Below are 26,509 nucleotides of genomic sequence, written 5' to 3'. Positions count from 1 at the left end.
AACCTGACAAGGGACTCGATCCCAGGACTCCGGGATCACGCCCTGGGCCAAAGACAGGTGCTAAACCACTTAGCCACCCAGAGATCCAGGCATTAATTCTTTTTAGATGCTTGGTAGAGTTCTAGGAATTTATCCATTTCTTCTAAGTTATCCAGTTTGTTGGCAGGCAGTTGTTTATAGTAGCCTCTCACAATTTTTTTGCTTCTGTGGTAACAGTTGAAATAAGTCTTCTTTAATTTCTGGTTTTAGTATTTGTGTCTTTTTTCCTTAGTCAGTGTAGCTGAAGACTTTCCAATTTTATTGATCATTAAAAAAAATCAGTGCTTAGCCTTCTTGATATTTTTAATTTTGTTTTTAATTTTCTATTTTGTTTATTTTTGCTCTAATATTATTTCCTTCTTTCTCCCAACTTTGGGTTTATTCATTTTCTTACTGCCTGAAGTGTAAAAATTAGGTTATTGATTTGAGATCTTTTTTCTTAATGTAGTTGCTTCCTGATACAGACTTCTCTCAGTATTTCCTTTACTGGACCCCATAAATTTAGGTATATTATGTTTTCATATTTGTCTAATACTTTTTCTAAGTTTTCTGGGGACTTCCTTCAACACACAACACATTGGTTGTTCAAGAGTGTGTTGATTTCCATATATTTGTGAATTTGTTTATAGCAGATTTTCAAATGCTATAGTTCCAGCCCATTGTGATTGGAAAAGATACATGGTATTTGTCATCTTCTTAAATTTGTAAGACTTGATTGGTGGTCTGTTGTGATTTATCCTGGAAAACCGTTCATGTGTGCTTAAGATGAATGTGTATTTTGCTATTGTAAGGTACAATGAGTATTCTGTGTATGTCTGTTAGGTTTATTTGGTTTGATAAATCACGATGTTCAGATTCTGATTTTTGTATTGATCTTCTGTGTGGTTATTATATCCATTATTGAAAGCCAGATATTATACCCTATTTATTATCGTTTGACTATTTCTCCTGTCAATTCTGTCAGTGTCTGCTTCATGCATTTATTTGGGTGCTCTGATGCTGTATGCTCATGTATTTGTAATTGTTATCTTCCAAGTATATGTGGGTTTTTTGTTTTTTTCTATAGGGAGTGCCAGTTGGGGTGCCGAGGCGGGGGGTTTAAGCAGGCTCTGTGCCCAGCATGGTGACAGATGCAGGGCTTGATCTTAAAATCCTGAGCTGAAATGAGCTGAAATCAAGAGTTGGACATTTAACCAACCAGCCGCCCAGGTGCCTGACTAGTTGCTTTTCTTGCTGCTTTCAAGATTCTCTTTGTCATTTGATGGTTTGATTATAATGTGTCTTGGTGGGCCTCTTGGGTTCATCCTGGTTGTAGATCTTGAGTGAGTTTCTGAGTTTGGATGTTCATTTCCCTCCTTGGATTTAGATGTTTTTGGCCCTTTTTCATTGAAATAAGCTCTTTGCCCAATTCTCTTTTCTCCTTTTGGAACAACTTCGTTGTCCTCTTCTTCTTCAAGATTTTTTTTATTTGAGAGAGAGAGTGAGAGAAAGAGAGAGAGCACAAACAGGGTAAGGAGCAGAAGGAGAAGCAGACTCCCCACTGAGCAGGGAGCCCAATGCTGGGCTTAATTCCAGGTCATGATCCAAGCCAAAGGCAGATAGATGCTTAACCAACTGAGCCACCCAAGTGTCCCTCTTTTGGAACTTCTGTAATGTGTGTATTGGTCCACTTGCTTGTATTCATAAATCCTGTATGTTTTAGTTTTCTTATTCTTTCTTTTCCTTCTCTGGTTTGATAATTTCAAATGTCTTGTCTTTATGTTTGCTAATTCTGTCCGGTGCTTAAGTCTGCTCTTGAATCTCTCTAGTAGTGAAATTTTCAGTTCAGTCCTAGTCTTCTTTAGCTCCAGAGCTCCTGTTTTTCTTTTCTTTTCTTTTTTTTTTTTTTGATGGTCACTCTTGGTTGATACTCTTATTTGTTCATGTTACCATTTTCTTGATTCCTTTTAGTTTTCTGTGTTCTTTTGCAGATCATTGAGCATTAAGACTTATTCTGAATTTTTTCTCTGATAATTCATAGAGCTCTGTTACTTTGTGTGATTGGTTTCTGGAGATTTTGTTTGTTTTGTTTTATCTCAAAGATTTTATTCATTTATTTGAAAGAGTGAGCATGAGGGGTGGGGGAGGAAGAAGGACAAGCAGACTCTGTACTTGAGATCACAACCTGAGCTGAAATAAAAACTTGTATGCTTGCTTAACCGACTGGGCCAACCATGTGCCCCTGGAGATTTCTTTTGACCTTTTTTTTTTTTTTTTTGAAGATTTTATTTTTATTCATGAGAGAAATAGAGAGGCAGAAACATAGGCAGAGGGAAAAGCAGGCCCCCTGCGGGGAACCCGATCTGCAGGATCACATCTGCAGGATCTCGACCTGAGCCAAAGGCAGATGCTCAACCACTGAGCCAACCAGGTGCCCTATTTTGACCCTTTGATTAGGGCCAAGTTTCCTCGTTTCTATGTATACTTGGTGATTTTTTTTATCCCCTGAGTTGTATTCATTTGAATAACAACCACTTTTGGTCTTTAGGGATTGGCTTCAGACATGGATAAGCTTTCACCAATCACCTCAGTTAGAGATTTTCTGGGAACCTCCAGATCCTTTTTTGGAGGGTGGACTTCTCTAGGTTTATCCTAATTAGGGAAGTCTGTCCATTTCTTTTCAAGGGTTTGTAATCTCCCTCTAATGTTTTGCTACAGTACTGAAGGTTTACTTGTATTACTGTAACAATCTTTCCCATTCTTCATTCTCAGTGGCTCCCAGGTATGCAGAGTACTGGCTCCCCATTTGCTCTCAAAAGCAGGCAAGATAGATAGTAGTCTCTTGTCTCTCAGGCAGTTCTCTAGAAATCCAGATTGCCAAATGTTAGTTCCACTCTTGAACCTTTTTTTTTTTTTTGTACAGAGAAGCATACGTTTAGTACCTTCTCCTGATCTCACCACTCTATGCTGGCCTTTGGCTCCCTTATCGCAAGCCATCTGGTTACTCAGCATGCTGGGCATTCTTTGTCTTGTTTTCAGCAGCCCTCAGGAATCTAAACTGTGTGGGTTCTGTCAGTGGTCCCAGTTGTATTAAGCAGACTTATGTCGGGCAACCCTGTGAAAAGGTGGTATGTTGGACACAAGCTCCCCACCCCCAACTCCATCAGGGGAGCTCAATCAGTGCTTGCATTGGGAGTGGCAATCTCAATAAAGTAAATTGGCTCCTTTTTAACCCATTTCAACGCCATAGGCCTTGTCTTTGAACTTGCCTCGGGGTACTGCAACTTTATAACTGATTTCTAGAGTACTCAAAAAGGTATTTTGATGAATCTATTGTTACTTTGGTGTCTCTGTGAGGGAAATAGTATAGGGTCTTCCAACTCTGCCATATTGCTGTTACCACTCTTCATGACTTTTTTTTTTTTTAAGATTTATTTATTTTTAGAGAGAGAGTGAGGGAAAGCACACATGTGCATAAGCAGGAGGGGCAGAGTGAGAGCAACTCCCAGGAGCCTTACAGCTGTGCTCAGAGCCCTATGCAGGGCTCCAACCCAAGACCCTGAGATCACAACCAGGCACCCCTGTTTCATGTTTTTTAATGCCAAATAATACTACATTTTATGAACAAATCATATTTTATTTATTCTTTAATCAACTGATAGATATTTGAGTTGTTTCTACTTTTTGGCTTTTATGAGTAATGATATTAATTGAACATTTGTTTGCAGTGTTTTGTGGTGGGTATGTTTTCACTTCTACTGTTGATATATTTAGCTGAATTGCTGAGTCATTTGGTAACTATATACATAAAACTTTTGAAGAACTGTCAAAATGTTGTGCCAAAGGTGTTTTGCGATTTTATGTTCATATTAGCAATATATGATGGTTCTAGTTTCTACCGCTTTACTCACACCTATTTGAAATACCTGTCCTAGTCAGTGTCAAGTGGTATTTCATTATTGTGATTTGGTTTGCATTTCCCTAATGCCTATTGATATTGAGCACCTCTTCATGTATTTAGTGGTCTCATATAAATCTTTTGGAGAAACGTCTGTCCAGATCCTTTGCTGGATTTTAATTGGGCTGTTTTTTTTTTGTTATTATTACTGAATTGTAAGAATTCTTTTTTTTAATAATAAATTTATTTTTTATTGGTGGAATTGTAATAATTCTTTACATGGTATAGATGTATTATTGTATATGATTCACAAATATTTTCTCCCATTTAGTGGGTTTAATTATTTTGAAGCACAGATGTTTTTCATTTTGATAAAAAGTATGCTTGTGTTTTCCATGGTTGCTTGTGCTTTTGGAGTCATGTTTGAGTAACTATTGCCTAATCCAGTTTTCTCAGCACCATTTATATTAAAAAGAATATTCTTTTCCCATTGAATGGTCTTGGCATCTTTTTTTTTTCTTTCAAGATTTTATTTATTTATTCATGAGAGAGACACAGAGAGAGAGAGAGGCAGAGACATAGGCAGAGACCATCCTGATGCCAGACCCAATCCAAGAACTCCAGGATCACCACTAGAGCCAAAGGCAGATGTCAACCATTTGAGCCACTCAGGTGCCCCAATGGTCTTGGCATCTTAGCTGAAAATCATTTGACCATAAATGTGATGATTTATTTCTGGGCCCCCAACTCCTTTCTTTTGATTTATGTGCCTTGTCTTTATGTCAGTACCACAAAGTGTTAATTACCCTATTTTTATAGTAACTAATTATAGTTTTGAAATTGGAAAGTGTGAGTCCTCCAACTTTATTTTCAAGATTGTTTGGGTTTTCTGGATCTTTCACATTTCCATTTTAATTTTAGGACCAGTGTTAACTTCTGCAAAAAAGCCAGCTGGGTTTTGTTAAGGATTATACTGGATCTGTATGTCAGTTTGGGCAGTGTTGCCATTGTTAACAATATTAAGTTTTTCTAAGCTATACACAAAGGATGGCTTTCTATTAATTTAGTTGTGTTTCATTTATTTCAATGATATTTTATAGTTTTCTGTGTATAACTCTTGTGCTTCTCTTGTTCAATTTATTCCTAAGTATTTTATTGTTTAAAAATTTTATTCTTTTTTGATGCTGTTATAAACGAAATGGTTTTCTTAATTTTATTAAGTTGCTTACTGCAAGTATACAGCAATACAGTTGATATTTGTACATTGTTTTTTGCATGTTGCATCTTTCCTGAACACCTTTTTTTGGGTTCTAATTGTTTTATTCTGAATTCCTTAGGATTTTCTATATACATGATCATTTCATCAACTAATAGAGATAGTTTTACTTCATCCTTTCTGATCTGGGTGTCTTTTATTTACTTTTTCCTTGCCCAGTTGCCCTGGCTAAAGCTTCCAGTGCAGTGTTAAGCATAAGTAGAATGAACAGGCATTCTCTTGTCTTATTCCTGATCTTAGGGAGAAAGCAAGCATCCAGTCTTTCACCATTAACTGTGATGTTAGCTATGACTTTGAAAGATGGCCTTTCAGTTTAAGAAAGTTCCCTTATATACCTCATGTGTTAGATGGTTTTTCTTTGTCGAGATGATCATTCCTTTTTATATATACCCTTTAGTCTTTTAACATGATGTATTAATTACATTGATTGATTTTCCTATGGGAGCTGCAAATCCACAGGAGGACCAGTCACAGCTTCTCAAGGATTTATTCACCTTCTTGCTTCCCTTCTGCTTTGTGCCAAAGCACCTTTCCTTGTGATCTTTTGGAAGTTTGGCATGGTGTACTTTTGCTTCATTGTAACTCTGGGAATAGAGTCCTTTGGGGCCCTAGTTTATTCTCTCTCTTTTTAAAAAATATTTTATTTATTTATTCATGAAAGAGAGAGAGAGAGGCAGAGACACAGGCAGAGGGAGAAGCAGGCTCCATGCAGGGAGCCTGACATGGGACTCGATCCCGGGTCTCCAGGATCACTTCCTGGGCCAAAGGTGGCGTTAAACCACTGAGCCACCTGGGCTGCCCCCCTAGTTTATTCTCTTTTAAACTTTTGCTCTTTATACTTTATTAACGGGATCACAAAAAAAGCCCTCAGGACAAAATCCATTTCAGTGCTGTATTTATTTCTCTAGGTTATTACTTTGTTAGTTTTTGGTTTGTAGTTCTTCAGTCTCGTCAGTGCTTTGCAAAAAAAAATTTTTTTTTTCTTAATGATAGTCACACAGAGAGAGAGAGAGACAGAGACACAGGCAGAGGGAGAAGCAGGGTCCTTGCTCCCAGCCTGATGCGCAACTCCATCCCTGGACCTGGGATCATGCCCTGAGCTGAAGGCAGATGCTCCCCAGGCTCCTCCCCACCCTTTTTAAAGATTTTATTTATTCATGAGAGACACAAAGAGAGGGAGAGGGAGAGAGGCAGAAACACAGGCAGAGGGAGAAGGCAGAGAGGGCTCCTCAATAGGGAGCCTGATGCGGTACTGGATCCTAGAACTCTGGGATCACGCCCTGAGCTGAAGGCAGATGCTCAACCGCTGAGCCACCCAGGCGTCCCAGAAAATTGTTTTTCAAATCTAATCCTAATACAGTTTTATGCTGTGTTTCCATATGTGCTATTGAAGGAGTAAAATCCTTTGCCAAACTTACTGTTCCCATGATTTTATTTTTTCCTTTTGGTCTCAACTTTTGCATTTTTTTGATTGAGAGAACACCAGTGTTCCTCATTCAACTGAGGCATAAGTAGTTTCCTCGGAGGCCATTATGTCATGAACTACTTCTTGCTTCTCAAGTACACTATGTCCTACATTCTGTGTGTATTAGCTTTTGCTCCCAAAGATCTTATAAAATGATTATAGCTTGTTAAACTGGGAGATTTTATTTGGAATTTATAGTATTTATTTTACCATTAATTCAAAGAAAAATGTACTTTGAGAATTTGACAATAAAACATGGTAAATGGGCAGCCCAGGTGGCTCAGTGGTTTAGCACCGCCTTCAGCCCAGGATGTGATCCTGGAGACCCAGGATGGAGTCCCACGTTGGGCTCCCTGCAGGGAGCCTGCTTTTCCTCTGCCTGTGTCTCTTCCTCTCATTCTTTCTGTGCCTCTTATGAATAAATAAATAAAATCTTTTAAAAAATAAAACATAATTTTTTTGCTTAAAAGGTACTCCAAGCTCTTTATTTTTATCTTACTTTCTGTCTTTGGCATACATGCCATATACTTTTTATGTTATTGAGGTAATGGTATAATTATAATTTTTAGTGATTCTGTTGAGAAAGAGTCCTTAGTTTTCTTTCTTTCTTTCTTTCTTTCTTTCTTTCTTTCTTTCTTTCTTTCTTTCTTTCTTTCTTTCTTTCTTTCTTTCTTTCTCTCTCTCTCTCTATCTCTCTCTCTCTCTCTCTCCTTCCTTCCTTCCTTCCTTCCTTCCTTCCTTCCTTCCTTCCTTCCTTCCTTCTTTCTTTCCTTCTTTCCTTCTTTCCTTCTTTCTTTCCTTCTTTCCTTCTTTCCTTCTTTAGTTTTCTAATGTGAAACTCAAGTCACAGCCATGGCATTAAGTGTGTGTAAAGTGCTTTTGAAATTCACATGGTATGGTAGTAGTGATTAGGTAAATATTCTGTCTGAATATCTGTCTGGTATTCTAAACACATGTTATTCCAGAGAGATGTTATTAAAATAATTTATGATATATTTGATGAATATGCTTGATTTAGACCATATTTTAATGTTAGCTGTTTCTGTCACTGTGGGACACTATAGTTAGTTTCAATTTTATCTTTTTTCAAAAATTTTCCCATAACTTCATATGGGCTTTGTATAAGAGCAACAAAAGTCTCTTTTCTTAACTTTTGCATATGATAAATCATAGGAAATTGCTTTTAGCCTCTTGGAGCTTAAGCAGAGTTTTTTTGAGAATTTCTCGTCTCTCTACCTTTGATAGTGTAGAGATAGTTGCATGAAAGCAGTAGGCTTTCCTCTAACTTTTTGGTTAATATGAAGTTGTTTCTCTTTTAGCTGTGCGGTCAGAGAAGAAACGCCTTAGGAAGCCAAGCAAGTGGCTTCTGGAATATACAGAAGAATATGATCAGATATTTGCTCCTAAGAAAAAACAAAAGAAGGTACAGGAACAGGTGCACAAGGTATGTTTCAACATTTCAACAGTCTTTTCATCAATACTTTTAGGATATTGGAGTTTTATCTTCAATATCATGTTTTGTCTGTATGGGACAATATTTACCTTAACTTGTATTTTACTTTTTCCATTTTTTTAATCTCCAGCTTCTGGCACAATACTTAGAATATGCAGGAAATGTATTAATGAGTCTATGCACTGTGTGTAGTATGTGCATGTATAACTTTTTTTCTCCCTTTGCTTTCAAAGAGTAGTGATTTAGGAATACTATTATGATAAAATATTTATTAAAATCATAGAATATAAAATATGGTAGCATCATATTTTTAAATTTTTTTAAGGATTTATTTGAGAAAGAGCATACAGGGGAGGGGCAGAGCAAGAGAGGGAGCGAGAATCTGAAGAGACTCCATTCTGAGCACAGAGCCCCATATGGGACTTGATCTCATGACCCTCAGATCACCACCTGAACAAAACCAAGAGTCGGAGGCTCAACTGACTATGCCACCTGGTACCCCAGGATTGTAATTTTTTTTTAAATGAGGAAAGAGCAAATATATATTTTTTAAATTTTATTTATTTATTCATGATAGTCATACAGAGAGAGAGAGAGAGGCAGAGACATAGGCAGAGGGAGAAGCAGGCCCCATATAGGGAGCCTGACGTGGGATTCAATCCCGGGTCTCCAGGATTGCGCCCTGGGCCAAAGGCAGGCGCTAAACCGTTGCGCCACCCAGGGATCCCGGATTGTAATTTTTTAAACAAGTGTTATCCTTATTTGCTTTATTTTTTAATTCAGTTGTTTTTTTGAATTTTTATTTAGTAATCTCTATATCCAACTTGGGGCTCAAACTCATGACCCGAGATCAGGATTTGCATGCACTTCCAGCTGAGCCAGCCAGGCATCCCTGAATTCAATTTATTAAAGCTCTGTTACTTTAAAGTAAATTAGAGACATTTTATTTTCTATCCCTAAATAATATGCACCTCTAAAAAATAGAATATTTTCCTTCAGAAATGATTTTACTTTGTCTTTTTTTTTCTTTTCTTTTTTGTAACTTTACTGCATCTTAAGATCAGTTTAGATTATCTAATAACAAATCTGTATTCGAATTTCCTTATTTGTCCTCTAACTTTACATTTGGCTTATTCTTTCTAGGACTACACATTATATCTGGTTGTTACATTTCTTAAATTTATTTAAATCTAAAACAGTCCCCCTTTTTTTCATGACTCTATCTAAGTAAGAGCGATACCCTTATAGTGTCCCCTTTCTAGATATGTATGATTGCTTCTTCACTGTTGTCACTAAACTATTCTCTATCTTCCTTCTTATGTGGAAATTATAACTAACAATTTGATGGATTCAAGTGAAACAGCTTTAGCTAGATTAGATTATAGGTCCTTTTGTGTCATTTATTGCATGACATTAAAAGTTGTTCACAGGTCCTGATGGATTTCCTCTCTTTTAGGTTATATTTTGTTCCTTTTGATCAAGGAGCAGTATGTGGGAGTGCCTGGGTGGCTAGTTGGTTTAGTGTCTGACTCTTGGTTTTGGCTCAGGGCATGATCTCAGAATCCTGAGATCAAGCCCAGCATCAAGTTCTGTGCTCAGCAGGGAGTCTGCTTCTCTGCCTCTCTCTTCTTCTCCTTCTCCCTCTCCTTGCTTGTTCTCTAAAATAAATCTTTTAAATAAATGATAGATAGATAGATAGATAGATAGATAGATAGATAGATAGAATCTTAAAAAAAAAAAAAAAAACACCGCATCAGCAGTATGTGTGTAAGTAACTTTGACTTCAAAAATATGTCCTCTTCTCTGTCCACCATTTCCCTGGTTATGTTTAAAAATATCAAAGAAACCTTGCCTGTATCAGTAATTTCATTAGGAGTTCAAAATAAAAATTTACAGATTTTATTATCTCTTCTACTTTTATTAGCTGGCAAGTACTCTCATTAACTGAACAACTTTATTGTCTTTATATACATGAAAGCACCATAAATGCTTATTTCTTTTCTTATTAATTTACATTAGGAATTCATTATTAGCTGCTTTATTGGTGACATACTAGGAAATCTATGTGAATGGGGAGGATTATTGTTATGGCCTTAAAGAATTTTTATAGCTTTAGTGTATCTCAATTGCACTTTTTCCCTTTTTAAAAACTTATAGTAAAATATATATAACAAAATTTATAAACACTTTTATATAATAGTTCTGTGTCATTAAGTACATTCACATTGTTGTACAACCATCACCATCATCTATCATCTCTAGAACTTTTTCATATTCCCAAACTAAAAATCCACCTATGAAAAAATAACTTCCTTGGGCACCTGGGTGGCTCATTGGTTGAGCATCTGTCTTTGGCTCAGGTCGTGGTCCTGGGGTCCTGCAGGGAGCCTGCTTCTCCCTCTGCCTATGTCTCTGTCCAACCCCCATGAATAAATAAATAAAATCTCAAGAAAACCCAAACAATTTTCCACTCTACTCTCCCCTCAGCTCCTGGCAAGCACCATTTTCTTTTCTTTTCCTTTTCCTTTATTTATTTATTTTTTTTGTTGTTGTTGTTGTTTTTAAGAGAGAGAGAGAGAGAGTGAGCATATGGAGAAGAGGGACAGAGGGTCCAGTGCAGATCCTGATGTGGGGCTTGGTCTCGTGACCCTGAGATCATGACCTGAATTGAAATCAGGAGTCAGACACTTAACTGACTTGAGCCACCCAAATACCCCATTTCTATTTTCTGTCTCTATGAATTTGATTATTCTAGATAAACCTAATATAAGTAGAACCATATAGTATTTGTCCTTTTGTGTATGGCTTACTTCACTTAGTGTATAGTATCTTCAAGGTTCATCCATGTTGTAGCATGTGTCAGAATTTCATTTTTAACTGCATTATTCTTTTTGACACTGAAATTATAGCACCTTTGTTCTATGGATTCTACTTTTACTTTTTGTCCTTAGGTAAGTTCCCGCTGTGAAGAGGAAAGCCTTTTAGCCCGATGTCGATCTAGTGCTCAGAACAAGCAGGTGGATGAGAATTCTTTGATTTCAACCAAAGAAGAGCCTCCAGTTCTTGAAAGGGAGGCTCCATTTTTGGAAGGGCCCTTGGCTCAGTCAGAACTTGGAGGTGGACATGCTGAGTTACCACAGCTGACCTTGTCTGTGCCTGTGGCTCCCGAAGTGTCTCCACGGCCTATCCTTGAGTCTGAGGAGTTACTAGTTAAAACACCAGGTAAGATGAAGTTGGGGGTCTCAGAATGTAAGTAGATACAATTTTAGCATGTTGTGGTAAAAAGCCAATAGTGAAATCTCTGTATAACAAACTACCCACTTTTGTTCTGGGAAATCCTGAAAGTACTGGCTAATTGGATATAGATAATGACCATGAATTGGTGGTGCATTTCTAGAAGACATGTTTTAAAAACTCCTCTCCTTTCTCTACTATTACTCTTCATGATTGTTGATCAGCCACTATGTGAGTCAACTCTCAGGATAGCAGGGTTTTGGGGGAAGGACACTGCATGCTAATAAACACATGAAACTTATGCTTCAGATCCTGGCTCTAACAATTCTTATGTTATTTAGGAAGTTGTTTAACTTTTAAACTTGCGTCCTCATTTATAAAATAGACATTATAATGTAATTACCTGACACATTGTAAGTAGCTAAGTGTAAATATCCCCTTGAATTCAATTACCAATTGCTTTTCACTTTTATCCTTCTTTATTATGCATGTCACCTGGTGGGAGTTGGATCTAAACATATGGTCTCTAATTTGCCTTCTGATTCTTGAATATTGTAGTCACTCAAGGAAGATTTTGGATGTAACTATTTTTTACATTCCCAACAACAGCTTAGGTTGGTGTTTTTAAAAAAAGGTATCCACTTGTGCTTATTAATCAAGTAAGACAGAATCAAAAAGAATTTAAAAATAGTAAAGATAGGTAGTACTATTTCATAATTTGGCATGTGCCAGACTTTGTTATTAGGCTCTTTTATATATTCTTAAGAACAGTCCTACAAAGTAAATGTGTGTTTTGTTTATTTAGGAGAAGAATAAAATTTTAATCCTGATCCTGTTATGCCCAGAATTCAGGCTCTAGTCCACCTCACTTCTCCTTTTGTCTTTACTACCAATCAATTATTATATAGTTCTGCTCTTTTGATTTCTCCCCTAGTCCCTTTATGATACATATACAAAGACATTTTCACATTAGTTTGTGCCTGTGTTGAGAATTGTTTTCCTATTCTATTTTATGTTAACTAATATTTTAGAATAAATAAATACATTCCTATCCTGTCCGTCCCCAGATGATGAGGAAAACATAAAAAATATGATGACTCATTTTTCTGTGGCATATAGATTTTTGTAAAAAATTAGTTTGTGCCCAATTTTTGAATCATCTAATGAAAAGATACATTCATTTCAGGAAATTATGAAAGTAAACGTCAAAGAAAACCAACTAAGAAACTTCTTGAATCCAATGATTTAGACCCGGGATTTATGCCCAAGAAAGGGGATCTTGGTCTTTCTAAAAAGGTATGTATCTTAGTCAATTCTATGGTATGATTAAACCATATGGAAATAATGAGATTTTAAAAACAAATCTCTTGATAATATATAGCAATATTGATGCACACATACATAGAAATTACAGAATGGCAGAGTACACTGGTTTGGTCTAAGAGATCCTCTGTTGAGAAGCTATTTTGCATTTGTGTGTACGTGAGTTATAGTTCATTTTAGATTTTCTTTTCAGATGAAAATGGAAAGAGCTTTTAAGATTGAGTAAAGTGTGTGTTTGTTGTCATTTCTTTTCTGGGAGAAAGAAACCTCTTAACTGCTTTCTACTTCTGTCTGTATAAGCCACTAACCAACTCTTATCCCATTGTCATGTCTGTATTAACACCACAGAAAAGACTTGGCTCAGTTGTAAACCAGGCAGAAACATTTGAACTTAAGTTTCTGAGTTTGGAGGTATGGGTTTTATTGACCAAGAAAGCGTCATTAAATAGTAGATACAAATAGAAAATTATTTTCCTGAATATTAATTTTTAGGAAACCTCCCCATTCCCATGTGTGTGAGGAGTAACTCAGGCTATATGTTAGAAATTCAGTTGTTAGGATGCACAGATTTCCTATTAAAATTTTCTATCTTTAAAGAAAAAATACTGATTGTATTCAAATCAAAAATAATTTGAGTTTTTAGACTTACTTCCTTACCTGTAACAGGCTTCTGTCATTTAATCCTGGAACCTGATTTTCTTTTTTTGTTAGATATTCATCCATCTGAATTAACATGTAAATGTAAAAATTTATTTGTTTCTGTGCCTCATTTTAATGGCTGCATTATATCCTTTCATTCTTTGGTTCTTCTCAAAGTCCATCTTCTAAGATCTGTCCTAGTAAGGCTGTGATAGTTTTCTTCTGCAGTGTTTTCTTTCCTGGCTTTGTTTTATTCAAATCTTAGCCACTTGGCAAGATTGTTGGAGGAGGTACATAGTAGTACATAGTAAGGGACAGGGAAACTGTGATTCATTTGAATATTTGCAATCAGGTGATAGATTTAATAGTATTTATATAAAATAAATTATGTAAGGCTGCTATATTAAGCTACAGGTGAGGTAATAACAAATTTAAAAGAAAATCAGAATTTGGGCCAGTTTAGTAAATGATTTGTTCCCCTGTTTTATTGAGATATAGTTGACATACATAAGTTAATGATTTGATTAGCGTATATAGTGAGCCTTTGGAAATCGACTGGTATATTTTAGCTTGTTTTGACCTTAAAATTTTGGAACTTTACAGCAAGAATAGCATTTATGTTGACTTTTTGTGGCCACTAAATTTTGTTTTAATCCTGTTGAAGAGTATTTTTATTGTAGAAGACATTTTCTTGGACTGGAACTAATTCTTTTAAGCATTAGTATAAGGGGAATATAATGTGTAGGAAATTACTCTGAGTATTTTGTTTTGGGTTTTAATGTTGCTTTCATTTATATTAATCTATAGCTAATTAAATCAGAAAGACATTCCATGATTCAGAGCTTTCTGGTATATGTGCTGCTGAAGTGAGCACCGATTCAAAGATTTTTTAATATTTAGAATTCATCAAATAAGTGTAAAATCTAATGGTTATAAATGCAATTTTATCTATCTATTTATTTATTTATTTATAGATTTATTTATTTGTTTATTTATGATAGAGAGAGAGAGAGAGAGAGGCAGAGACACAGGAGGAGGGAGAAGCAGGCTCCATGCCTGGAGCCCGACGTGTGGGACTCGATCCCGGGACTCCAAGGATCGCGCCTTGGGCCAAAGGCAGGCACTAAACCGCTGAGCCACCCAGGGATCCCCTTATTTTATTTTTAAAAAAATTTTATTTATTTATTCATGAGAGACGCACACACACAGAAAGAGAGAGAGAGAGACACAGGCAGAGGGAGAAGCAGGCTCCATGTAGGAAGCCCGACATGGGACTCGATCCTGGGTCTCCAGGATCAGGCTCTAGGCTGAAGGTGGCGCTAAACCGCTGAGCCACCCGGGCTGCCCATAAATGCAATTTTAAAAAGATAGATTTTAAATATCGGGTGATAGAAAATAGAACTGCAATGATGGGTCTCTGGGAATATACCCTTTCTCTTTGTCTACTACTTCAGTCAGAGCACCATTCTGTATCTGCTGGTTAACTCCTACCACCACCTCCTTAGGAGGATGTGTTTGTATGAGGTTTTTGTTTTTGTTTTTAAGATTTTATTTATTTATTCATGAGAGACACACAGAGAGAGGCAGAGACACAGGCTCCATGCAGGAAAGCCTGATGCGGGACTCGATCCCGGGACTCCAGGATTACCCCTGGGCTGAAGGCAGGTGCACAGCCACTGAACCACCCAGGCGTCCCTGTGTCTTTTTGTCCCCTGAGTCTTTTGAAGCTGTGTTTTTTGGTTTTTTGATGTCTTTCCCCAGGTAGTTTTATTTCAACCCATTATTGTTAATATTGTTTTTTTAATTGTTAGAAAACAGCCAGGGTTTCTGTATCTGTGATAATAGTTCAGCTTTTGGCACGTAATATAAAGTTTATTTATTTTGTGTTCATCTGTAAATCTGTTGCATTTTGTTTACTTGTAGTGTTATGAAGCTGGTCATTTGGAGAATGACAGTGAATCACGTGCTGCATCTAGGGAGTACGGTGGAGGTGCGTATTTTTGAGATTTAAAAAATGTAGTGCAGAGTAACTATGAAGCACCTTGTCAGCTAAATAGAAGTTGTTCCATATGTAAGCAAGACCAAGTGAGGTTGCAATTTCTAAGACTCGTATGCCCAACAAGTGCCTGACTTGCTCAGTTGGAAGAGCAGAGACTCTCAATCTCAGGGTCTTGAGTTGAGCCCCATGTTGGGTGTAGAGATTACTTAAAAATAAGTAAATTAAAAAAAAGAAAACCTTTGCTCGAAATATGCTTCCTGACATGTATGACACTAGAAAATTGGATGGTCATTTTCAGTGTTAGGCTGAAATTAGTTACATGGAATTATTAGAATAAGGAAATGTTAGAAACAATAAAGAAAAATGAGCTCCTTAAATTTCATATTAACTGATTTTCCAACTGTAATCATTACTTTCTTGGCTTTGATTTAATTTTATTCTATAGAACAGAAATTGTGGAATCTGAGTTGAGAGGGAAATTACAAGCCCTACAAACCAGTCTTTTATAAATAGTCTTAGTTTCTTTTATCACATCTATGATCTTTGGTGAATGAACATATCCTTGAAAAAGAGAGTTTATATTTGAGCCTGGTCCATTGTAATGGTTTCAAAATTTTAAGGGTTTGGAAATCTTTATATATATATTTTCTTTTTTTAGAGTGCAAGCAGGGAGGGGCAGAGGGAGAAGGAGAGAGAAAATCCTAAGCAGGCTCTATGCTCAATGCAGAGACCAACACAGGGCTCCCATGATCCTGAGATCATGACCCGAGCTGAAATCAAGCATTGGTTGCTTAACTGACTGAGCCACTTGGATGTTTAACTGACTGAGCCACTCAGGCACCCTGTGCTTAGAAATCTTTTAGATGGCATTAGAATCTGACTTCTGAAAGTTATACATGGTGATCTTGGTTCTACTGATAGGAGGAATGGGCAGCCCTTCATTCAGTAATAGACACATTGTTGTAATTTGAGCATTTCTTTGCTCAGATCCTTTGCTCAGTCCATTGCTTAGGACTATTAACTTCTAATCCATCTAAAGCAATACAGAGAGTTAGGGTATTAACCGTGTTATCCTTATCTTCTAGAAAAACACGAAGATGAAAGAGGTGGCAGGGTTGAAGGACTAAATCCAGACCTGATCAAATTCATTGCCATACTACCACCTTGTTTTCCACCCCAGATTTTCTCTATGTCAATTCTTTCTACCACTTAGATCATTCATCTGCCAGTGCTGTTTATTGATTAGTGTCATTTCTGAGATATTAGCCCAAATTTGAGCACATGGCATCAGATGTGGTCTGCCAACAAAGGGTTGGTTATAGTAGTTCTCATGGGAAGGTTATAATACGTGTTAATTTTTTTTTAAGGTTTTAGTTATTTATTTGAGAGAGAGAGAGCCTCCAAGGGGGGTTGGGGCAGAGGGGTAAGAGAGAAGCAGACTCCCTTTTGAGCAGGGAGCCCAGATGCAGGGCTTGACCCCAGGACCCCAGGATCATGACCTGAGCTGAAGGCTGTTGCTTAACTAACTGAGCCACCAAGGTACCCCTTCACGTGATCTTAAATGAGTGCATCTTTTTTTTTTTTTTTAAGATTTTATTTATTTATTTGAGAGAGAGTGCATGAGTGAGTGAACCATTACAAGTGGAGGGAGGGTAGGGGCAGAGGGAAAGGGAGAATTAGATTCCCTGCTGAGCAGGGAGCCCAGTGCAGGGCTTGAATTCCAGGATCCTGGGATCATGACCTAAGCAGAAGGCAGATGTTTAACTGTTTGAGCCACTCAGGCACCCCTTCAATGAGCACATCTTTAAATGTGGCCCAGTGATTATTAAGTTTTCTAGTAAATAAATCTAGTAATATGTTAGCTTATGTTAACCTCGTGTGCATATATAATTTCCTAGACTCCGCAGTCTGCTTGCTTGCTTTATTTATTTATTTTGCTTGCTTGCTTTAAAAAAACTTTTCAAAATAATATCAGCTCTTATATTTTTGTAGTTCAATTTTTGTAGAATGTACAGCTTCCACTTTATCTTTTGTAAATTTCATCTAAATGTTTGAGTTCCTGAGAACTTCGAACCTTTATTCTTCTATCATATTAGTTCTTTTAGCCATAGACAGAAGCTTTGATAGCAGAGCTTCTTCGTCTCCATCAGGCAGTCTCAATAAGAGAGTACTAAGCCAGTTTTCCAAAGTCTAGTCTTCATGTTGATACTTAGCCTAATTACCTTGTAACATTTTTTGATATATCACTCCAAATTCCTCTTGATAGTTCTATAACAAATATATAGTAGGTAATGTAAATATGCCAGATGAGATCATATATTTATTTTATATTATGGATGTTTAAGATTGTATTATTGTGTGAATATCTTTTAAGCTACTAAATGTTTTGGGGGAGAGTTCTCCTTTCCCCAAGCCAGATTTTTGTATTTCAGCTTTTTATCTTAATTATTAAATCATATAGTGATATGATTTACTGTCTTTAATTGTGGAGATTAGATTTTAGTATCTTTTCCTGACTCCTTTTTTTTTTTTTTTTCCTGACTCCTAAATGTATTTTCTCCCCATCTCTAGGAGAGTAAAGTCCTTTGAGGAACTCTGAAGTCTTTCATTTCAATCATGTAAAATGAAATTACTTTAACCTATGTATTCATTTACTATTTAATCCTCATGAGACAGAATTTTTGTATATGTAGATATTTCCCTAACTAGTTACATAGTCATGGGTAAGTCTCCTCCTCCCTGTGCCTTTTTCTTTATCTACTAAGTTGAGGAATTAAACGGACTCCAAGATTGGTTTTTAATTCTTAATATTCCATAATTCTGTGAGGTCCTTTTAGTTGAGGATAGGAGTTTTTGGATGTGTGAGTAGCCAGCAGGTAACACATGTTTTCCTGTTATAGGTGCTGCCAAGATATTTGATAAACCAAGAAAACGAAAACGACAGAGGCATGCTACAGCCAAGGTGCATTGTAAAAAAATGAAAAATGACGACTCTTCAAAAGAAACTCCAGGCTCAGAGGTATTACTCAGTTCCTCATCTTTTGACCTTGCAAAGAAAATCTACTTTTCACAGTAGAGGCCACTCCCCTTTCCCTTGAGTTTACTTAAGAATATAATGTTCTACTGAAGCAGCTCATTAATAGCTCTAAGACATATAAGGCAACTATAGATGTGATCTTTTTAAAAGATCACATCCTATGCTCCAGGTGTCTCATAAGTTTTATAACTGTTTCATCACGAAGTAAGCCTTTTATAAAACCAGAGAGCACAATACCAAGTAACCATATGATCTGAATGAACTTGCATATTTTCCTTTAAAAGTTGAGACTGCTACAGTTAGAGGGGAAAGTCATTTGCTTATTTCTTGAGACCATAAACTGTTTAATTTTAGAATAATGTTTATAAACATTGGCTTTAAGGAAACAAAGGTAGATTTAAAACCATTTCCTTATAGAGCATCATTGCAGTCATTGATGCTATGTCTGGCTTTTCAACTCAGGTTAAAAGAGAATTAGAACAAGTGAGGTCAGCATTACACATTATGATACAGAGTGTTTCTTTCCAGGATAATTTGAATAGAATGCCCAAGGGGGCATTATTTAGGAAACACTGATCTTGGAAGGACAAATAAGTAATCAAATAAACTTAAGAATGTTTTCTCTCCCTTAGTGAAACCTTAAAATGGAACAGCTCAAAAAGTTCCAGTGGAACAGCCTCAGAGCAGTTAGTGGCAGGGCATGAGGCGCCCACTACCCGCCCAATCACAGCAGGGTTAGAACTAACATTGCATGCAGTCCGCCCGCGTGATTGGCTGAACATCTGTAAGTGCTTAATGGCTAGACAAATAGCAGCTCAGAGGGAGGGGGTCAGATGGAGGAGACATCAATAATACAAATGTGGGACATTATTTTTTCTCTGCAAGGGAGAACTGATGACACACCGAACGGCTGCAAGCCCCAAGGAGACTGTTGAGGAGAGTGTAGAGAACGATCATGGGATGCCGGCATCTAAAAAGCTGCAGGGTGAACGAGGCGGAGGAGCTGCACTCAAGGAGAATGTTTGTCAGGTAGAAGATGTTGCCCACTTGAATTTTGATTGCTTGCTTGTCTTTTAAGTGAAGCCTTCTCCATCTCTTGATAACCCATTCTTGGTTAGAGTAAACATTTTCCTCTATGATTCCAATGGAAATTATCCTTTTAAGAATTTCCGTCTTTCCCCTCCTCACAAAAAGAGAAAGAAAAAGAAATATTTAGTGTTGCTGGACCACTTGCCTTTGTTGCCCATGAATAAATGCCTTGAAGCAGGCCTGAAACAGATGGGAGAAGGTGAATTTGTCATTGCTTAAAAGGATCATTTTCCTATACCTCACATGGTGTGAGAGTCTCTGGGTTTCTAAGGAATGTTGCAAAGGAAATTTTCAGTTTGAGATTTCTTTTGCTTTAAAGTAATGACTTTAGAGTACCTACCACCTGTTTTTTTATATTTATTTAATAGGTATTTATACAGTGTTTATTATGTGTCAAGAGTTTCTACCACCTTATAAATATTCTGGGGATGCCTGGGTTAAGCAACCCACAATTGCTTGTGGCTCCGATCATGACCACAGGGTCATGCGATTGAGCCCCACTCTGTCTCTGAGCTGGGCATGGAACCTGCTTAAGATTTTCTCTCTCCCTCTACTGTCCCCCACCCCAAAAAAATAAATAAAAGAAAATAAAATTTTAAAATAAAAAAAAATAAAACTTTTACAAACACTGCATCATTTAGTCCTAAGGAGTATTGTAAAGTAGATCACTTGTTATTATCCTCATTTTTATAGGTGAGGAAACTGAGGCACAGAGATGTTACCTAACTTGCTTATAGTCCCACGGCAAAGCTAGGATTCAAACTGAAGCAATCTGGGTTTAGAATCTTAACTACTATGTTGTGTTGCCTCTTTATAAATAGCCTTCATCAGATTTGGGAATAGAGTCGATTAAATGGATCTTTTGGTTATGTTCTCCTTTTATGGGCTTAATTTACCTTTGTAAATTCTTAAAAAGCTGGCCTATAAAAAGCTGAAGATATTAGGGGTTTTTTCTTTTTTCTGATTGAAACAGCTACAAAATGAAGTAACACAAACCCAGAATATGCTATGATGAACAATAGAATTTCAACTCTGTTTCTTTGTTTCTTCATTTTCACTATTATATAAAGAAGGTTGATCATATTCAGAGCAGTACTCCAAACACAGTGTTAGTTCTCAAAGACTATGTGGCCAGAAAGATTATCAACAAATGGTTAAAGGGTAGTTGTCTTGTGGTCCTGGATTATTTGGATCACTCTTTGTTTAATTCTGTTACCTTTGTATAATTTATTAATACCATTTCCTTTCACTCAACATGGTTATCAGTTTGAAAGATGAACCACATGGTCATCTTAGTTAAAGGGTTAGTCCATAACATTTGTTTAATTTGAAAACATTCCTTGATATATACTGTAATTGAAGTTTTCCTGTTTAAATGATGAAGGTATATTTGTTTATGTACATAAAAGCTGGTATCACTGCATTGTGAATATACAAAACCAAATAATAATATTTATGGCATTTGTCAATTTTTATGTGTGGGTAGGGGATAACAGAAGAGGCAAAGTGTGAGACTAATTTACACTATAGATAGATTAAGACCTTTGGGTCTGTCTGCTCTTACTCCCTGGCTGCCCCTGGCATGTTTTTCTCCAAAGCTCTCCTACTCAATTTTTTATTTAAGCTTTGGTGTTATAAATGGCCAAGACTTGTTGTTTCTTTGGGTTCTTGAAGATATTAGACTTGCCTAGCTACCTCCCCTCTTTCTTGTCTTTCACAATAAGACTCTTTTTCATTTTTGGTATTTTCCTGCTAATCACTATGTGGAAATGAGTCAGGATGTTAGAGGAGTGAAAGTAACAAATATTGGGAATTTGCAGAATTTGCATAAATCTTTGAATATTTTGAAAGCAACAGAACCAGATTTTTATTTCCTAAAGCCCTATCATAAATGACACCTTGTCTTAGACAAGATCATCTCAGGAAGGTAACCTCTCTGAGATGGTTGTAGATGTATCTCAAAGGTTGTTTAAACCTTCTTTAGAGCCCTTTTGGGACTGTTACAACCCAAGTCTAGCACACCAGTATCTCTTTGCTACTGTTCTCACCTTTCTCATTCTTGAACTCATATTCTGTGTAGTAATCAAAGGGATCTGTTTTTAAATGAATATCTGATTTTAGCCTTACCTTGTTAAAGCCCTTCAATGGCACACTGTTGTAATTAGAATAAAATCTGTAGCATAATGTGTAAGGCCACACAATCATGCTGTTGCCTTTTTCTTACCTCATCTTCTACCACTTCTAGCATTTGTTCACATTAGTCCACTGACTTTCCTTATGATTCTCAGACATGACATGGTTTTTCCTATCTGTGAACTTTCTGTATTTGTCTTCCTGGTATTTGTGTCGGATCACTTGACTCACTTGTAGTTTAGAACCCTGAGAGGCCATTCCTAATGGCCAAAGTAACTATTTGAATTCTGTACCTAATGCTTACCATTATCTGGTATCTTTCCTGTTTGTTTGTTTACTTGTATTTCAGTCCTTAGACTATATGAAGCACGGGAGCCAGAGATTTTGTGGTACCTGGCCTAGAGGAATTAATCGCTAAATATTGGCTGAATAAATGGTGGGCTTTCTTTTTGGAAAGCTGCTGCTTAATCTTTACATTCATGAAGGCCTTCTGCTTAGGACTTTAAAAATCCGTTTTTCATAGACATACCTGTTTTCTTTCTCTTAACAGAACTGTGAGAAACTGGGTGAGCTGCTGTTATGTGAGGCTCAGTGCTGTGGGGCTTTCCACCTGGAGTGCCTTGGATTAACTGAAATGCCAAGAGGAAAATTTATCTGCAATGAATGTCGCACAGGTGAAGTAGATACAGAAGGGTTTGCTTTCAGAAATGGTTTGAATTTTGAGTTTTTCAGGAAAAATTCCCAACATTTATTGGAGACAATTTTTTATGATATCGAGCTAATTGCTATAGACACAGATAGGTGCTGTGTGATCTTTGTAGAAAAGAATACCAAGTGAATAATGAATGGATAGTATAATATAGTGCAAAAAAGATTGTAGTAGAGATACTTTTAAAGTGATAATTGAACAAAGATGAGCCAGTTCCACAGAGGAAGAGAACTGAATTTGGCTTTAAAAGAGATACGGATATTGGCATGGGGAGGGGAAGGACAGAAGGTCCAGTAATGAAAGTATAGAATATTTGGGGAATAGAAGGCATAGGTTAGTGTGTTTAGAGTTTAAGATGCTTTAGAGAAGAGGCATTGATAGTGACAAGGAGGATTTCTGGATTACTGGTGATGTTTTATATTTCTTAAGCTGAGTGGCAGTTACATAAGCCTGTTTTCTGTATGATTAAAAAAAAATGAACTGTACACTTAGGATGCTGTACTTTTCTGTGCGTTTGGCATGCATCAATAAAACTGTTTACAGAAAAAATAAAAGAAAGAAAGAAAAAGAGCATTTTGAGAGTTAGAATAAATAGTTTGGGTCTGAAACTAAGAATGGTCAGGTGGAACCACCTGTAAAGTACCTCACAGGCTGTGCTAAGGAGATTGTTCTTTCTTCAGCATTATATGTGAATGTTATAGCATTTAAGTAGTAAGAAAAAATGGGGGCTGAAAGCTATTACATTTCTAAGTCCTTAAAACCATAAGTGTGAATGATCCTGCCCAAGTAGAAAGCATCTGTAGAATGAGAAGAAGACCAAAAGTACTCAGGGGATGCCCACATCAGAAAACTACTGAGGGTGAGGAGGAGCTAGTTGACTGTGAATCCAGGGAGAGTGGGGTATCATTAGCAGGGGCAGATGTGGCAAAGAGTCTAAGGACGTTCTGGGATGATAAGAGGCTGTTATATTTGGCAGTGAGAAAAGGCTTGACTTTCTGCCAGAGGATACCACACTAAACCTGGTTGAATGGCCAATGGATAATAGTATACACTTTTTACAGAAGTTTGATATCTGTGGGAAAGAGGGCAGTAGCTGAAGGGAGGAAATTATAGGATCAAGAGGAAGAACATCTTGTGCGTTTGTAGGATAAATGTTAAGAACCATGTAGGGAAATAAATTCCTCCAACAGAAGAGGGGATAATTAGTGGAGTACAGTTACAAAGACAGTAGAGAATAATCTTGAAGAGACAAAAAGATAAGATAGGAATGTACCTTGGAGTTGTGAGGCAAGATAAGGAAGCCAAAGTTTTTTCTTTAGTGAGAATGATGGAGGAAAGGTGGTTTCTAACTTGAAGAGTAAAGAGTGTAGGTTTAGAGTATCTGCTGTGAGAATGAGACAGAATTAACTTGTGATTGAAAATAAGTGGCTGTGTCATATTGAGTTTTTATCTCCTCTTTCAGCCACTACTTTTCACACTGTGGGAACAAACGCTGGAAGGCACGATAGTGGTGGGGTTAATTTTGCCTCCTGCGCAGTGGCCTTTTGATCATCATGGGAAATAGTGCCATCTGGCCCTACAAATGAAATTTAGAAAAAAATTTTTAGATATGTGCATATCTCTTATCCTGATCTTAGAAAGATCTTGCCTTTTATGCAGAAATCCAATTTTGCTAATCTTTATTATAATGTGATTTTCTATGAACAAATTAAGGCAAAGACATTTAAAAAAAATTAACCTTACTGAAGTATAATTACTATAAAATGCAATAGTTTTAATGTATGTTTTGATTGCCTTTCTAAAATTTATATACACCGATTAACCACAACTACAATGAAGATTTAGACCATTTCCATCACTCTAGAAAGTTCCCTTGTACTTAGTCCCAGTTGATCCTTATTCCCTTCACTCCACCCCAGTTTTTTCAGGTAAACAACGATCTGCTTTCTGCTACTAAACATTAGATTTGTCTTTTTTAAAGAGTTTCATGAGAGGAACAAAATGTCTGTAGTTTTTTGTGCCTTGCTCAGCTTAATGTTTTTGACACCTGTCTATGTTGTGTATCAGTGTTCATTCTGTTTTTTAAAACAGGTTTATTGAGGTATAGTTGATGTACCATAAATTGCACCAAGGGTAGTTTGCTAAATCCCTACATATTTGTTACATATACCTGTGAAGCCATACCTCAGCATAGCAAGTTTGAGATTCAACATTTTCGCAGGTTATAGTTATAGCTGAACTGTTATTTGTTATAGCTGAAGACCAGAGAATTCAGCTGTAACAATCAGAGTTCTTTCCTTTTTATTGCTAGGTAGTATTCCATTGTACAGATGCTTCACAGTTGGATTATTCATTCATCTATTGATGTACATTTGAGATGTTCTCAGGTTGGGGTATTATTAATAAAGCCACTGTGAACGTTCAAGTCTTTGTATGGACACGTTTTCTTTTTACTTGTGTTAAATTAAGTATCTAAGGTTGGAATGGCAAGGTAGGTATATGTTTAACTTTTTAAGAAACATCCAAAGTGTTTATACCATTTTACATTCTCATTAGTAATGTTTGAGGGTTTCAGTTCTTCCACATCTTCATCAACACTTGATGTTGTCAATCTTTTAAATTTTAGCCATTTATACAGATGCATAGTGGTATCTCATTGTGGTTTTAATGTGCATTTCTTAATGACAGATGATATTGTGCATCCTTAAAAAAAAAGATTTTATTTATTTATTCATTGGATACAGAGAGGCAGAGACATAGGCAGAGGGAAGAGAAGCAGGCTCCATGCAGGGAGCCTGATGTGGGACTTGTCACGCCCTGAGCCAAAGGCAGAGACTCAACCACTGAGCCACCCAGGCATCCCAGATATTGTGCATCTTTTTTTTTTTTTTCCTGAACATTCTATTTTTTTAAAATTTTTTTTAAATTTTATTTATGATAGTCACACAGAGAGAGAGAGAGGCAGAGACACAGGCAGAGGGAGAAGCAGGCTCCATGCATCGGGAGCCTGACGTGGGATTCGATCCCGGGTCTCCAGGATTGCACCCTGGGCCAAAGGCAGGTGCTAAACCGCTGCGCCACCCGGGGGTCCCTGTGCATCTTTTTAATGTGCTTTTTTGCTGTCCTCTTTGATAAAATATCTGCTCACATCTTATTTTGTTTGCTTGTTTATTTTATTGAGTTTTAAGAGCTCATTATACATACCCTGGATACAAGTTCCTTATCAGATCCATACTTTAAAAATTATTCTGCCAATCTGTGGATTAGTTTTTATTTTCTTAATCGTGTCTTTTGAAGAGCACTTTTTAAAATTGTAATGAAGTTTAATTGTAATGAACGGTTCATCAGGGTTTTTTTTTTTTTTTTTTTAAGAGCTTTTGTTTTGGTGTCATATTGGAGAAATCTTGTATAACCCAATGTCATAAAGCTTTTTTTTCTTTCTAATGAAAATTTTATTGTTTGTTTCACTCTTATGTCTAAGGTCTATTTTTGAATTAATTTTTATATATGATGTGAGATAAAGAGTTGTTATTTTTGAGGGTAGGAAATTTTACCCTAGTTTTTGTCAAGATGAATTGAGTAAGAAGGGAGTCTTTTCTTTTCTTTTTTAAAGATTAAATTTATTTATACATGAAAGAGGCAGAGACATGGGCAGAGGGAGAAGCAGGCCCTGTGCAGGGAGCCACATGCAGAACTCAATCCCGGGATTCCAGGATCATGCCCTGAGCCGAAGGCAGACACTCAACCACTGAGCCACCCAGGCGTCCCAAGGGAATAATTTCTTAATGTTTGCAGCTCACCCTATTTTCCTAATGTGGAGTGACCACACTATAATTTAGGTTATTCCAGTTTAATATTGGCATCAGATAGTAAGTAGTTTGCTTGTTTTCAAATGCATAATTAAAATTTTGTCCTAAAATCGTTATTAGCTGAGTGATCTTACTGTTTATAGGTTAAGTGGGTTATTTTAATGATTTCCTATTTTCAGCAAGTGTCAGGCAAGATTTATGTTCAGGTCTGTGTCTCAAGCCTGGGCTCTTTCTCATACATCATATTGCTCTCAGAGAGAGGTAGTTGTTTGTTGTTTTTTTCCCTATTCTTAAACTCTATATTACCAAAATCCTCAGACATTTAAAAAAAATAGAACAGTATAAAGAATTCTCATGTATTTATCATTTAGCCTTAGTAGTTACCAGTTTTCTGCCTCTGTTTACCTATATATTTCAAAAGTCCAAC

General features: G+C 36.6%; 1 protein-coding gene across 10 annotated transcripts in view; it reads left to right on the top strand.

Annotated features, from left to right (window-relative positions):
• Positions 1-26,509, top strand: part of NSD1 (nuclear receptor binding SET domain protein 1) — a 154,575-nt gene that overhangs the window by 90,308 nt on the left and 37,758 nt on the right. For all 10 annotated transcript variants that reach the window (XM_025434216.3, XM_025434206.3, XM_025434220.3 and 7 more), the window contains 7 exons: positions 7,977-8,101; positions 11,062-11,332; positions 12,531-12,640; positions 15,230-15,296; positions 18,206-18,324; positions 19,228-19,371; positions 22,115-22,238. In XM_025434216.3, the coding sequence (XP_025290001.1) occupies positions 7,977-8,101; positions 11,062-11,332; positions 12,531-12,640; positions 15,230-15,296; positions 18,206-18,324; positions 19,228-19,371; positions 22,115-22,238 (960 nt within the window). The remainder of the gene's footprint in view (positions 1-7,976; positions 8,102-11,061; positions 11,333-12,530; positions 12,641-15,229; positions 15,297-18,205; positions 18,325-19,227; positions 19,372-22,114; positions 22,239-26,509) is intronic.

The sequence above is a fragment of the Canis lupus genome, chromosome 4 (genome assembly GCF_003254725.2).
Source record: "Canis lupus dingo isolate Sandy chromosome 4, ASM325472v2, whole genome shotgun sequence".
NCBI classification, from domain to species: Eukaryota; Metazoa; Chordata; class Mammalia; order Carnivora; family Canidae; genus Canis; species Canis lupus.
Note: the sequence above shows the minus strand (reverse complement) of the source record. Positions and strands in the feature narration are given on the sequence as shown.